Source organism: Notothenia rossii, assembly GCF_949606895.1.
Source record: "Notothenia rossii genome assembly, chromosome: 9".
Taxonomy (NCBI): domain Eukaryota; kingdom Metazoa; phylum Chordata; class Actinopteri; order Perciformes; family Nototheniidae; genus Notothenia; species Notothenia rossii.
The window spans coordinates 19,834,652-19,851,300 of NC_136907.1; the positions used below are offsets into that span (position 1 = coordinate 19,834,652).

Genomic DNA, 16,649 nt, shown 5'->3' on the forward strand with positions numbered 1-16,649 from the left:
GCTGATTGGCTGAAATTATGTTTCGGAGACATAGTTTACAGATAGCAACAGTCAGCTGCTAGTGGCTGCTGCTGCACTGGTTGAGGGCTCCTCTCTTATCGCCCAGACGAGAGAGGGTAATGATACACGGGCAAGGCCAGGCAGGAAACATGTGACTTATCAGTAACTTTAGACATTGTAACACCATTTTAAACGAGATTTTATTGTAGATTATACATTTTACTGATACCAATTATATAATATTTACCTTGTTCATTAAAAATTAAAATAAAAAAAATATATATATATATATATTTTTTTTTATTTTAATTTGTAATGTGGGAAGAGGTGGGGCGGCGCCCCTAGCGCCCCTATGGGCCGGCCGCCACTTCTTTAAACCCTTTATCAGCACTTGCTGCAGGTAGTAGCATAGATCCTGAAGTAAAAGTACAAACACCACACTGTGAAAATACTCCGTTACGTTACATTAAGTTAAAGCATTTCATATCTTTAAGTTTATCTTATTTAAGTAAAAGTATGTAAGTATTATTAGACGCATGTACTTTATTATAATAATTAAAATGTATTACGGAAGAGCAAACCTACCACAATAAATATATTTATAAAAATACATACATTGAATAGTATGCCACTTAATTTACTGACATGTAGGCACTAGGGATGGGAATTTGAAAGCAAATGTATATTCAAATATTTGACCCCCAAAAAAACGGTTAACCAAAATGGATATCCTATAAAAAAAAAGAAGAAGAAATGTGTGAATGTTTTCCAAAAAAAACCAGAACATTTTTAATTTTGAAAAATAAATAAATACATGTTCAAATAAGTATAAGAACCAAGTCAAATTTTTCAAATGTATTGAACTGGTGATCACAGTTTGAACAGTTGACAGCTATAGGCCTACAGCTTTCATGCTTAAAACATAACTCGGTTTTTAAATGAAAGAGGGATCAGACACGAACAACATAACGGGTTATAGCCCCTACACACGGCGGCGTGCGTTGTCGCTTGCCGGCGGGGGGGGCTGAAACTCGACCAACAACCAATCACATGAATCTCCCGCCCCAGACACACAAGCACGCGGTTTGATTGGCTAGAGCTTGGACTGGCATATGATTCGATTGGCTGACGCCTCTGTCGAGGCGTCAAAAGTAGAGCATTGCTCTACTTTTGCAGCGAGCACCGCAAGAGAAGCTATGCTTTGCTCCCACAATGCAGTTTGGCGAATCGTGACGTCACCCCATTCAAAGTGAATGGGCAGAAGCGTTGAAGCGGCAACGCACACCGCCGTGTGTAGGGGCCGTTAGGGTTGCGCAACCCTATTACAACAGAGATCAACAACCTATAACCAAGCGGCAAACTGTGGGGTAGAGCCGGGACGCCAATACGGAAGTGCCACACACTGCAGTTCATATATTGGCCGATAGGGGCTGACTGCAGAAAGGAGCAATTTCCATAGACCCCCATGTTAAAATGCCCAACTTTACAGCAGAAAAAAACATGTTTCTACCCATGGATGCAATACATATTATTATAAATATAGTTAGATTCCACCTTCATGATTATGGATCTGTGAGTGAATTGTTTTCTAACACGACCCTTTTATTTATATTAGGTCTTAAAGTTTTTGCATAAATTAGGGCGTGGTCACATTGAGTGACGGCTCTGTCAAGGGCCTTCTGCTGCTAGCTTCTTGTCTCTCTGCTAGCTGCTCCGTGAAGCTACAGGGACTCTGCCTGGTCAGTTCATCCAGGAAACACAACTTGATGCCCGCCGCGGTTGTTTGTTCTTCATGCTTATATATCGGACTATTGTGACTCGCTCTGCGTTAAAACAGACGGTGCATGAATGCGGTTTTGCGGTAAGTGAAATTTGAGTACTTATTTATGTGTTAATGATTTTAATCAGCTACGTAATGAATGTTAAGGCTTGGGTTAGCATGGAAGCGAGTGGTAGCTACATCGGTGCTAACGATGCTAATCGTAGCCTCCAAGTTAAAATCATAGACTGTGTATATATAAAGGTTAAAACGAAATAGACAAGCGTTAAGCGGGATACTACTGTTGAACAAACGGCTTCTGTTTGAGGTTGATAAAATAAGGTCATCCTTGTAACTTAGAGATATTTTATTATGTAGGTAGGAACTGTATGCATCGCTAAGGTTAATTTAAATTGGCTATGCTCAAGTATGTCGACAAGCTAATGTCGGTGAAATCAACCTCACAATAAGATGTCTGTATATTACAATTATTAATTTTATATTTCAAGATGATTACTTAGATATTACAATTAGGGCCGGGACTCGATTAAAAAAAATTAATCTAATTAATTAGAGGCTTTGTAATTAATTAATCAAAATTAATCGCATTTTTAATCACATATAAATATTTGACCTGAGAACAGTGAGAAGCAATTTTTTTCACATGGATTTTAGTATACCATTGAATAATGACTGAATACATAAGCTTAAGCAACAAAACATTGTTTATTTTTTTCAAGGTGGTACACTGGCCATAAAGTGTAGCAATAGCATATTTAGGAATATAGTACATTTCAGAGATTCAGGTAGCCTATAGGTAGGTAAACCTTCTGTAAACTATAACACTTTGTTTTTTTAAGTAAAACACAATACTTTCAAGTACATTCAGAACATTGGAAACCCTGACTATTAGAAAACATCTCTCTGTTGCTTCAGAGGCCATAACAGACTTTGTTGATTTACCAACAGTTGTTTTCAAAAAATCTAATACATTTCAGTCCAACTCTCTCAATAACCTTGGCCAAAACAATAAACAGTTCAACATAAAGTGCCAGTTGCACCAACAACGTAATAAATAGTTCAACATAAAGTGTACCATTTAAAATAAAATAAAAAAAGTGCCAGTGATTGACCTCAATCCCTCCTATTATTCCAATATCCTGATGAAAAATAAAATCTCTCTGTTGCATAGGCCACTGTTTGATCAACGCGAATTGGGTGTGGGTCCTTGTACTCCGAGTCGGGCTAACGTCCACGCTAGCTGCTATAGGTTTTGCATTGAGGTGATACTTGAGGCTTGATGTGCTGCGGTGATATGCGAATTCCTTTTTGCATAATTTGCAAACAACCGTGCTCTTATCGACGCTTCCATCCGTCCGTTTTTTAAAACAAAATGTCCCATCCACGGGGCCAACCAAAGCGGTCTCATCAGCTTCTTCATTCATGTTTGACTATTGTTCACTGTGGTTTGTTGTTGTCTGAAGTCATGAACGTTAGTTGGTGCTCCAGTATAATCGGTACCCCTGAAACTCATCCAGTGAGAAACGTTCCGCGGTGCAAAAATAAGTGCGATTAAAATGCGTTAATATGGTTGGTTGAGCTGGAGTTCATTATTGAGCTTACACTTTAACGTCACAGTCATCTGAAGAACGAACCCAAACCTTGTTGTTTTTATTAATTGCATTACCAAATGGATATCAAATAAACAGTAAGAATTGGTAACACAACTTCCAAAGTTACAGTAAAAAGGACTCGGACAATCCAACATGTTCAACAGAAGAGAATCGGTTATATTGTTTGTACACATGGCACTTTATATATATATAATGAGATTTTAAGACCAGTACACTAAGAAACTACTTTTATCGTAAAAACAGTCAGCTGATCGAATGCACCTATTTCCACATCTACACTCCATCAGCTGATTATTTCTATTTGCCTCGCTTTATGAGCTTCACATCACTTGTGCCTTGTACCGCAGAGTTTGCAACGTCACAAATAAATGGGGCCAATCTTCAGTCGGATGTGAATGTGTAATCTAACATTTTCAGTAAGAATAATGGACAAAAGGAGTGCAAATACAATTTATTTAAATGTGAACCAAAAGTTAATCAAATGTTTTAAATTAAAAGCACATATGGACAGAAGGCGTAAACCTATTAAATGTATAAGTAAACACATTTAGTCAAATAATGTGACAGACTAGGCCTGTGCAGTTGGTATCAGCTTTGCCCAGCATGGGCTCCTCCATCAGGCCTGGTCCTCCTCGCAGAGGAAAGACCCTCAGGCCCCGGCCCCACGAGGATGCATACGGCTAAACGCATAGGAGTAATGCAATCGCAAAAAGCTTCCATCCACACGCAATATTCACAGGATAGTGTCTGTCCACAAGAGACAGCTCCATTTAGCTCCAGCTGGAGAAGCTGCAGTACATATGCAGGGGCCTGTATGTGGCGCTGTAACTTCCTCCACAAAAGCAGCGAAGAAGCATGGTTGTCATGGTTGCCCTTCTGTTTATTCTCCGCGGTGGGGGCCGAGGGAACCGGGCAGAGTTTTTCGCCAGTCAACGTGTATTAAAGTTTAAATCTTCCGGACAAAATTATAAAAGTGCCAGTCAAAGGTCTTCTTTGCTATTTATTGAGCTTTTAAAACAAATGAATAACTACTCTATATAATAATAAAATACACGGAGCCTCTCTTTTTCCTCCCTCTCTTCTGACAACGTCAGTGTCTGTCTCATGCAGCAGCTGATCCAGTATTGAGTGACCCGACAGTAAAAAAATAAACGTATAAATACATTTATAACTAGTTTAGGTAGTTTGAGGGGTAATTAAAATAGCTAAGGGTGATGATCTGACTGAAGTGTGTGTTTTGCTACGTTCACCGCTGCATCACAGCGGGAGGAGCTGCAGGTGAGCAGAGCTGCGTGTCTCCGTCCTGTCAGATTAGACTTCACTCGTGTTTATGTCCATATCGAGAGAAAGATAAATAATCTGAATTCAGTGTGCAGTTTACTTCGAGGCGGGGGTGAGCAGCAGAGGTGGGAAGAGGCAGGGCTATTGCGTCATCATTATCAGAAAATGATCGTATAGGGCGTACACACGGAGCCGTTGGACCCCCCAGAGCGTTGCGTTTGCCGTTCTATCCACCTTGGGACCCGTTATCGTTTCCGTAGTTGTTTACTGTCATATTCGGTCGTCCTCGTGTGGCCGAACGGTCTATATGACACTAAACAGTAACGCAAACGACCGTTTTCGTCCTCGTGGGGCCGGGGCCTCAGTCCTCTCCGGGCCAAACAAACAGAGAGGACGTCCATCACACGGAGGTTTCTCCCTGAAGTCTCTGCACCTCTCTGGACACCACGCTGTCTCAATCTGTCCACACTGAATATGAGAGGGGGAAAATGAAAATAATAAATGCTTTAGACAATAAGAAACATAAAGTTGACTGTTGAGTTGCTTAATTTTTTTTAGATTAATAATAATAATAATAATAATACATTTAATTTTATAGTGCTTCTCATCTGCCAAGACAAATCTCGAAGCGCTTCACAGCAAAGGACACTGATACACTACTATTGTCAATACTATTACTGTATAACTAATATATCAGGTTAAGAGGCACATTCAAATAAAGATTGGTCTTTAAATACATGTTGTCTTTTGAATTGTTTGTCTAAAGTCAAGGATCTAGAACTGGTACTTAGTTTTAATGATACAGTCTGGTTATTATGCTGTTTGGAGGAGGAATCACAGGTAAGAGCACTAACTAGCTACCATCACATGTACCTTAGCTTGGCTTAAATGTATTAAACATATAGTTAAGTGATATAAAAATATAAATAACTAATGTCATGCAAACATATTAATATTTGCTTGATTCCAGTGTTGAATTTAGCACAATTGCATACAAACGTTAAGGGATTTTAAGATTCTGAAGTATTATGCTAAAAACTCAATAACTTAGATTATTATTTATAGTTTTGCTGAATAGCTTCATGTCCGCTCACCTTAGAAACGTAAAATGCCACGGCAGTGTGCAGATGGGGAGCATGTTAGCTTAGCTTGGTAGCCTCAGCTAGCTCTGGAACATTCAGCTCGGTGGCAGCACGTCCCGCCTCGGCAGGCTGGAGTAGGCAGGAGTTGAACTCTGACGTCACTGTTGGCTAACCCGGAGCTAACGGGAGAATAAACTCCAGTGGACGAGCAGCACTGCAGCGGTCGGTAAATGCCGCTGAAACACATTAATAAACAATGAACCACGGCACTCTGGAGAAAAGTATAAGCTTGGAGAAGACGTTGTTTTATTTAATCTGACTTCGTATGATTTAAAAGCAACACGATCATCGACTGACGCAGTCCCCCGTTGTTGTTGTTGTGAGCGCCGTTGGGGAGCAAATCAGCTATGTAAACGGTGACGTCATGACGCAGCAGCGGCTGCACCAGTCGGGCTCTGGGCGGTGTGAACAGAGCGGGAGCAGAAAAGGGAAACCGGACCTGAACCAGAAAAGCTCCAGCTCGGAGCTAGAAAGGGAAAAGCGCTGGTGTGAAAGCCGCAAAAGACACGGAGGTTGGAACCAAAAATCTCTAATTTGGACCGATCAGACCAAAGTACAGATTTCCACTGGTCTAATGTCCAATCCTTGTGTTTCTTGGCCCAAAAAATTGTCTTCCTCTTGTTTTTCATCCTCAGTAGTGGATCTTTGCAGCAATTGGACCATGAAGGCCTAATTCACGCTGTCTCCTCTGAACAGTGCATGTTAAAGGTCCCACGTCATGCTTTTCCTGTTATTACCCGTCCCCTTGTGTGTTATGTAGCTTTTTCTGCAAACGGTCTGCAGAGTCACAAACCCTCAAAGTACATCCTGCAGCGAGTAAAACTCTAACACAAAAAAGACCTGTCTATTGTTACGACCCGCCCTCTACTCCGTGGTAGTGGCTAGTGGGGAGACCCGCAACATAAAATAATACACGCAAAAAACAGTACTTGATAACGATCATCTATGGAAGTACAGCCGTTTACTCACACAAGCAATCCGGCAAACGAAAAGAGGTCTGGAGGACTGGAGGGGAGCATGCAACATCTATGCTGCCCAAGAACGCCTCGTTGGAGATTTTTCTTTTTCCATTTTTTCCTTCCGGGGCATACTGTCGTAACGAAGTCCGAATGGACCAATCCGCGGAGCTCCGCACGCACGCACACACTCACTCACTCACTCAACCTTATATTTTCTCAGCCGCGGTGCTGCGTACACAAACACACTCAGAGCTCAGGCTGAGCTCCTCGGTGTCTCACTGTCTCGCAGACCCCACGCAGCAACCAGGGAACGACACCACCAGTAATCCAGCTCACACTGTCTGCTCCTCGAGCCTCAAAGGGCAGAGCAGCGAGCCCCGCAACGTCCCGCCAACACGGCACCCAGACCCCACGCAGCATTCTCATCTGTTTGTCATTACTGGTGTCATTTTCTGGTTGCTAACAAACGCCATTGTAAAACATAAACACTGATATACAGCTGTAACGGTGGTGGACTCATCAGAACAGAGTGGGCGAGCTGACCAATCAGAGCACAGTGGGCTCATAGGGAGGGGGGGGCAGGAGCTCCAACAAGGCGTGTAGGACAGTGACGGCCCCTACACACGGCGGCGTGCGTTGTCGCTTGCCGGCGGGGGGGGCTGAAACTCGACCAACAACCAATCACATGAATCTCCCGCCTCAGACACACAAGCACACGGTTTGATTGGCTAGACCTGGTACTGGCATATGATTTGATTGGCTGACGCCTCCGTCGAAGCGTCAAAAGTAGAACATTGCTCTACTTTTGCAGTGTGAAAAGCTACGCTTTGATCCCACAATGCAGTTCGGCGAGGCGTAACGTCACCCCATTCAAAAGTGAATGGGCTGAAGCGGCAACGCACGCCGCCGTGTGTAGGGGCCGTGAGTGAATACACATACTATGCAGAGATGCTGTATGAGAAACCAATGTGATTTTGGAACATTGAACAATGTAAATCTATTCTAGTAGACCTCAACAATGGAATTATGATCAGTAGAAATGGCCATGACATGGGACCTTTAAGATTGTCTGCTCCTTGAGCTCTGTGATCATATATCTGGGCTTTAATCTGAGGTGCTTTAATTTGCGGTTTCTGAGGCTGGTAACTCTGATGTATTTATCCTCTGCAGCAGAGGTAACTCTTGCTCTTCCTTTCCCGGGGGGGTCCTCATGAGAGCCAGTCTCATCATAGCATTCAATGGTTTTTGCGACTGCACTAGAGGATACATTCCAAGTTCTTGACTGGCCTTCATTTCTTAAAGTGATGATGGACGGTCGTTTCTCTTTACTGGGTTGAGTCGTTCTTGCTATAATATGGATTACAACAGAAGTGAAATAGGGCTTTCCACTGTGCACTAACTCTACCTCTGCACAACACAACTGATGGTCTCTGAAGGCAAGTCATCCCAAACATTGACTCTTGACAAGGCACACGTGTTAATTGAAAACCACTCCAGGTTTCTACCTCATGAAGCTGACAGAGAAGCCAAGGGTGTGCAAAGCTGTCATCAAGGCAGAAGGGGCTACTTTGAAGAATGTAAAATAAAAATCATATTCTTGATTTTTTTAACACTTTTTTGTTAACTAGATTATTCCATATGTGTTCTTTCATACTTTTGATGTCTTCAGTATGAATCTACAAAGTAGAAACACATTAAAATAAACAAAAACCATTGGATGAGAAGGTGTCCAAACTTTTGACTGGTACTGTATTTAAAAAAACACACACATTTTAATATTTAGCAGGTTCCCTCATCTATAATCATTTATACAAGCGCAACTTTGTACAGCAGTAAAATGCAACATACGAAATAATCAAGAAACTTCATAAATTGAACCCTTACAGGGAACATTTTACTGCGCCATCATTACTTTTACATCAGGAGGTGCGGTAAAATGTTCTGATGACACTTGCATACTTTTACTTATAAGTATAAGGTTAATAAGGTTTGAATGCAGGGTTTTAATTTGTAACAGAGTATTTTAATTCTATACTGTAGGCGTAGTGTATCTATGAACGATCCCAAATACAATTCCTTGTTTACATTGCAGCTATTGCTAAGCCAGAAGAAAAAACCCTTTTTCATTTTTAACTGCAAGTGGAAAGGGCTGGGCTACATGAGGTGAATTTAGCCAACAAAAATATACAATAGGTGGGACTAAGAAAGATAATGTGAAAATATTAAAAAAAGGCATTAATTAGGGCTGCAAAATGTCTCCCATTGTAATGGTGATTAGATTTTTAAATGCTAACTCTGAGACCCACGGGTCGTATACGATCCCAAATATCATGTTGTGTTCAAAGCGTCAACTTCATTATGAAGCCACAGACATGCCATGTTTTTCCTCTTAAACTACAGAAACGGCAATAAACAACTCCATTAAGTTTTTAATTGAGAGGCGTTTAGTTATTTTGGTGAAACGAATGAGCGTAGAGTTTTAAAAGATTGGGATAGTCTCACCTTGATTCTGGCGCATTGCTTATCGTTTTCTCTTTTATAGATCTATTCTCATCCACCATCTTTATTTGTGACGTAAAGAGTGAAAGAGACACGTTTCTGAATTGGACACTGAGTGGATGCAGTCACAGCCAATCGGAGTCTGATTCAGAGGGTTGCCTGCCAGTTCTGTTGTTATGTTTACTGAAACGAGAGCCGGTATAATACCATGCGCGAAAACAAAAATAAAAGTTGGAATACGTTATTTTTGTGTTTTGAAAGTAAACTGAGGTATGGCAAGGACGATGGCTACAGCTGAGGCTTCAGAGCAGATTTTTCATGGGGACAATGTTGATACAAATTCAGACGAATCTGTTCAGCATGCCATGTGTGATTCTGGACATGATATATATCATGTGTACTCTTCAAAATTGGCAGGACAAAAAATGACAATTCCTCGCAAAAAAACGCCCATGGACACTGCCCAAAAGAATGGGCATAACTAATGAACAGAATAAGTTAGAATCTTCTAATCAGTTCTGATACAATGATAAGAAATGTGTTTAATTTTCTGTGTTGAATGTTTCTTTCAATGTTATGGTTAGCAGTTCTTTTTCATGAAATAAGTAAATAATTCAAGCTCTGTTTTGTATTTGTTTTTTATTTATGGGCAAATATCCCCTATTATATTGTATATAAGTCTCTAATGAGTGACATATATCATTAGCTGAGGTTGTGCTGATTTCTGGGATGTGTAAAACTTGATTTGACTGCAAAGAAATTACAATTTATTAGGCAAAACACAAAAATATACAAAAACGGAAATGTCCCTTGTGGGTCTCAGAGGGTTAACAGTTTGTTCTGACTGTGTGTTTCCTGCAGATGTCCAGCTGCTGGTGGTGGTTAAAGAAGAGCTTCCCCCTGACCAGCAGGAGTGGAGCACCAGTCTGGACCAGGAGGACCCAGAGCCCCCCCCACACATTAAGCAGGAACAGGAGGAACTCGGGATCAGTCAGGAGGGAGAGCAGCTTCAGGAGCTGGAGGAGGCTGAGATCACCAAGTCCACTTTCACTCCCGACCCTGTGAAGAGTGAAGATGATAAAGAGAAACCTCAGTCCTCACAGCCTCATCAAAGACAAACTGAACACATGGAAACAGAAGCTGATGGAGATGACTGTCGAGGACCAGAACCAGCCAGGAACTCAGATCCAGAGAGCAGTTTACAACCAAAGACTGAGGACGACACTAAAGACTCTTCTGAACCTGACACTGAAGACTCTTATGAACCTGACACTGGCGGTGCTGATTGGAAAGAGACCAGAGAACCTGCATCAGGCTCAAACTCACTGAAAAATAGACATGAATCTGTCAGTGATCCACGACGTAGTGCTGAAAAGAAACAATTCAGCTGCTCAGTCTGTAAGTCAGCTTTTTCACAGAGTGGAAATTTAAACGCACACATGAGAATCCACACAGGAGAGAAACCATTCAGCTGTACAGTCTGTAAGAAAGCTTTTTCACAGAGTGGACATTTAAAGAAACACATGAGAATCCACACAGGAGAGAAGCCCTTTAGCTGCTCAGTTTGTACCAAATCTTTTGCACAGAGAGGACATCTAAAGGACCACATGAGAGTCCACACAGGAGAGAAACCCTTTAGCTGCTTAGTTTGTAAAAAAAACTTTTCACGAAGTGATCATTTAAAGAACCACATGAGAGTCCACACAGGAGAGAAATCATTTAGCTGCTCAGTCTGTAAAAAAGCTTTTTCAGAGAGTGGAAATTTAAAGAAACACATGAGAGTCCACACAGGAGAGAAACCCATTAGCTGCTCAGTTTGTACCCAATCTTTTGCAGTGAGTGGACATCTAAAGGACCACATGAGAATCCACACAGGAGAGAAACCATTCAGCTGCTCAGTCTGTAAAAAAACGTTTTCACGGAGTGATAATTTAAAGACACACATGAGAGTCCACACAGGAGAGGAAAAATAGAGCTGTTTGTGACAAAATATTTAAATGGCATAATCGTTTTCAAAGACACAAGTGTGTTGGTCGTCAGCTGCTTCTGTAACTGTAAGGAAATACATCTGTCTATTTTGTATCCTAATCACCTAATGCCGTTACATGTCAGACGTTACCTCCTAGGCCTGATTTCATCCACTTCCAACCGATTCGCGAATAATCACAAATGTTCATTTCTTTGACCCCTTGACTTAACTATTTCTTGTTTAATAATCGTTACATCTCCTCAGGACCAAGTTCCTGTGTCCTGTCTTTCACCTGCTGATCACCCACTGCTCATTTAAGGTGGACTCATCTTTACAAGGGACCAGCTAGTCTTAGTGTCTTAATGCAAACGTTTTGTAAAGTGATGCTAGACCAACAACGTGCTGTTGGGTTGTGTGCTCTGCAGGATGGTGTCTACTCAAAGATTGTTGATGAAATGAGAGCTTCACTCTGTTTTTGTTGTCAAAACAACGCCAACAGAGCGATACCTCTTCTTTCCAGCCGATGGCATAAATGTTACATCATCCAGTTCAACTGTCATCCACATATTAATGATTCAAAACAGCAATGTGTAAGATATTGCAAGTAATTGACTATTTCAACAGAATGTGAAGAGGTTACAGTCTTGAGGCCACGTCTAATATGTTTGTTTTGTTTGATTACATCTACTGAAATGAACCTTCAATGACTAAATTATTCTTAATTACTATCGTTACATCATGGGTTTGCATTGCAATATTAGAACGCATAAAACCCAACTTTATTTCTTCCAAGTTGCGGGGGATCATTGTTTAGAAGTCTGCTATGTTTCATCCAAGCTTCCACTTTGTGCTCCGATTATGCTGAAAGTATCTGTTGTATGCTTTACCTGTTCCAGTAACAAAAGTGTAATTCACTGGACAGAGACAAGAGATAGTGGATGGATCCAGAAAATAACCAGAAGATAGTCCGTATAGAGCAGGGGTGCCCAACCAGTCGATCGCGGGGAGATTCCCAGTCAATCGCGAGATGTGTCTAAAATTAGAACAACAATATTCTGTGTTATCGTTAATGTCCTATAAAATAATCTTCCTGTGCCGGCGTGACCCCATGTGTCGGGGCGGGGCTGGTGGGCAGTCCAAACTAGTTCGCTGACGTTGTCCGTGTCAACAGGAGTGACGGCCCGCACACACACAAGACCGCAAGTATGGCAGAAGCAAAAAAGCCCAAAATATATAATTTTCACTCCGAGTGGGAGGATGATTATTTTTGTATCTATTCCAATTCAAAGTCCACCTGTCTCATCTGCAATGCGAGCGTGGCTTTATCGAAGAAGGGTAATTTAGGAGCGGCATTTCAAAACAGTGCACACACGCTACGAGATGGAATTCCCTCCTAATTCTGCCCTACGCTCCCAAAAGGCGAGGGACCTGAAAGGACAGTTAAATGCACAGCAGTCCATTTTCACCAGGCCCAACAACAAGAGCAAGGCTTCTACCATAGCATCTTATCGTGTCAGTCACGTTCTTGCGAAACACATGAAGTCTTTCAAAGACGGCAAAGTTGTGAAAGAAGCATTCCTGGAGGCTGCCGACGCGCTTTTGGGGGACAGTAAAAATAATGGTAGCATTTCAACAGGTTTTTGATATAATAAAAACTAAAGTTAGATACTGTTATTAATCAGCTGTAAGTTTTAGTTTGTTTGAACTTATTCATTTAAACTATTGTACAAAATGGTATAAGAATGCAAACATTAAGATCTGTTCCATTTAAATTGATTATAGTCTATTATCAATTCAGGTTAAGAAACTAGTGTTGCTTGCATCCTATTTTAAAGGAATTTCTTTTTATACTCTACTAAAATGCAACAATTGCACTTTGGCAGCAGATTCCTGTGTAGCTTCAGATCTGAGTTGTCTTATTAGTAAGCCTAATTTATACTTTTGTAGCAACACTATTTTTAAATAATGGCAAAGAAAGGGTTCAGTCTTTTCTTTTTTCCCTGTGTCATGTGTGGCAGCACTGTTCAATGTTTCTTGAAAACATTACCCACTGTAGTATGTGACATGTGAATAAACTCCAACTCTGTATCAACAACACTGTTGTGTAGCTTCAGTTAAATACTTGTATGTGTGTAGATTAGAAAGAGGCAAGATAAAGGATCTGCAGTATTTTATGAAGTATTCATCGTACGAAGGTCAGTTTTATACAAGTAGAAGTGTGTATTTACCTGGTAGTTGGCTTTCAGTAATGGCTACGACTCTCTATTTGGACTGGTAGATCTCGGAAGACTGGCAACTTTAAAAGTAGCTCTCGGTTCAAAAAAGGTTGGGCACCCCTGGTATAGAGCCTTCAGGTTCTGAAAATGATCAGGGACAGAGCTAGAAAAAAACTCCAAAGAGCTGAATAGAGCTAGAAGATAGCCAGTACAAAGCCAAGAAAGACCCAGTAGGAAGACAGGAAGGAGCCAAAAGAGTTTGTATTTTTTAATATTCAAGCTCTTCTCTTAAGATATTAGAACTTCCTATCTCAACATGTATCCTTTTATGCCAATTATTGAGATTGTTTCACAGCTTTATCTTAAATATTTAGACTCTTTTCTTTACATATAGATTACATAGCACGATCCACTCTGCTGGATTCTGCCCAAATCTGCTCCAAATGCATGCAAACATCTCGCTTTATCCATACTCCTGCAGTTGTATTGTTCTGGATTCATAGTGAAGTGCATTCGATGTTCTGCACTCTTATTGTTATGTATTTAATATAAAGTTAAATACCCATAAAGTCAGAAAAGAAAAGGGACTCTCTTAAGGAAAAAGGTTCTGAACCAATGAGTTCTTAATTTGCACATAAACTTGGTACAATATTTAAAGTTGTGACCCGATGGTGTCGCCCTCTGCACACATTTAACACTTTGCATTTTATTGATTTATTTTGCCTTTTGTACCACACTGCAAGTCTGACATTTATTAAAGAGACGATTGGAAGTTACCCTGCAGATTTAAACACTTATAAACACAGCTCAAGTCTTTCACAGCCAGAAATATTTCTCTGTTACCTTATTTAATAATGCGGATACAAGCGGCCGAGATGGGTTTTCTCCGCAGGGTGGCTGGCGTCTCCCTTAGGGATAAGGTGAGTAGTTCAGTCATCCGGGAGGGACTCGGAGTTGAACTGCTCCTCCTTCGCGTCGAAAGGAGCCAGTTGAGGTGGTTCGAGCACCTAGTAAGGATGCCACCTGGGTGTCTTGCTGGGAAGAGACTGAGGGGTAGACCTAGGACCAGGCGGAGGGATTATATCTCTTCGCTGGCCTGGGAGAGCCTTGGAATCCCCCAGTCAGAGCTGGTTGATTTGGCCAGGGAAAAGAAAGTTTGGGGCTCTCTGCTGGAACTGCTACCCCCGTGACCCGACCACGGATAAGCGGGAGAAGATGGATGGATGGATGGACCTTGTTTATTATCTTGCATTTTTACCTTTCTAAATTTACAGTAGCCTTGTCTTCAATGTCACTGATTGACTCAAGATTAAAATACTCATTTCCAAAGTTGAGATCCTTGTATTGGAGCCTGAACTGTTGTTCAAGTCCAAAATAAATCTTTATCTCAAGGACAAGTTGATCCACAGATGATGGCATTCCTGACTTGAGGGTAAGTTTTCTCGCGTCATCTACACCAAGAACAACTCGCAGGTCGACAGGACATGACATATTTCCCCTCAATGTATTCTAGGAAAAAAAGTTAGGACAAGTACTACACCATCACTAAATATTAACTTGTAACATTTACGTAATTAATTGTTATTTTATGCTTGTGTTGTGCCTACACAGGGATAGCTGTAATGGCATGGAATAGTGGTTGTTACTTCTTTATATGCGCATGTGCTCATGTTTTACGCTTACATGTTTTGTTTTTGTATGCTTTCTAATGTTTTCTCAAATGCAATCATCCTGCTAGAGACTGCAGGTGAAATTTGGCACATATGGCTACATCTAGCACCTTTACATGATGGGTGTTGTTCATGTTAATGTTCATTGTCCCTTTTTAAATAAAGAAATATCAACAAAGTATTCAGCTTTCCTTCACAGCTGTTTAAGTCACATTCAGACCAACCTTAAACAATGATATGCCTTTTCAGGGTAACCATTCGCCTTACACCGGCAGTGTAGTCACAGAGTGGATAAGCATCGAGCAGGTGTTCAACATCAACGAGGGCAACCTCTCTATTCAGAGATATGGTCAACTCATACGCTCTGAAGTGCTCGTGATACCATGCACACAATACCCTTACAACAAAGCTCACACTGTTTTCAACAATGCATATTTGAATTATTTCAGCAAAATCAGGCAGACCACCAGTTGAGCCATAAGGAATGAGCATGCCAACTCTGTTTCTTTAAGGGTTGCGTGCTTTGCAAAATGTACCTCGTTAATAGTTCGGTATTTTTGCCTGAGGTGTAACACTACTTCCTGGTTCAGTACATCCACAGGAAGCATGGAAACATTTGAAACTTCCATTGTGGATTTAAGGTGGGATGCAGTGATATGATATGCAATCATTTGCTGATGCTTGAATGCCAATGTGAGAGGTACATTCCTGAAGCAATTTGTGTGACGAGCAACTTTCTTGAAGAAACTGTGCTTTGCCTCAAACCTCATGGTCCATTGCCCAACTAAAGGTCAAAAACGTTCAATCATTTGAGGATAATGTTCAATATGGTGATGTTTTGGTAACAGTTTCGTAGGGAAAAGCTCCAAAAATCTATTTCTGTGTTCGACGATTTTACAGTCCAGGTAGATGCCAGGTAGGTGATTATGAAGAGGGGCGACAGAGAGTTCAACAATTTCTTTTAAATCAAGCAAAACATGCCAAGCAGGCTCTGCCTCTGGTATCAAGTCTCCAATTCTAAATGGCAACAACCTCAACAGATTCCAATTTTCATGGACGTTTCCTCCAATGGTCTTGAAAGCGGCAAAAGTGCGCGGTATGGTATGAGGTTTGTTAGTTCTGTCCCCCCACTTGTATGGAAAGCTCAGGATAAGCTCATTTAAAGTGTTAAGAGATAGATATTTCTTGGAAATAAACAAACCAATGCAAATGGCAATCTCAACTGGAACAACACCCTCAAATAAGTTGTGTGCAATGTCAGGAGAGTAGCCCGGAGTAACGTGAAAATAAGAATCTTTTTGTAAAAACACACTCTCTTTACCCCACAACAGATGGTGGCATTATCTCTTGGAAATGTAATGTGCTTGTGATGCAAGTCTAACTCTTTCACAGAGAGTCCAAAGTGGGCCAGATCTTTGAGCTCGCTGAGATGGGTCTTGAGTTTGGTGAATGCTGTTGTCTTTCCTATTCTGTACAAACTACTTGTTGTGCCACAGCCAGTGAGTGCATGACATGCTGGT

General features: G+C 41.1%; 1 protein-coding gene across 3 annotated transcripts in view; it reads left to right on the forward strand.

The window, feature by feature from the left end:
• The window catches only part of LOC307019417 (uncharacterized protein), a 35,250-nt gene extending 19,940 nt beyond the window's left edge, over nucleotides 1-15,310 (forward strand). For 2 of the 3 annotated variants that reach the window (XM_079650283.1, XM_079650284.1), the window contains one exon: nucleotides 10,136-15,310. In XM_079650283.1, coding sequence (XP_079506409.1) covers nucleotides 10,136-11,247 — 1,112 coding nt within the window. In that variant the 3' untranslated portion in view covers nucleotides 11,248-15,310. Of the gene's footprint in view, nucleotides 1-7,697; nucleotides 9,473-10,135 lie in introns of those variants that run through there. The other variant, XM_079650285.1, reaches the window with a different exon arrangement.
• Nucleotides 15,311-16,649: the final 1,339 nt, after the last annotated feature.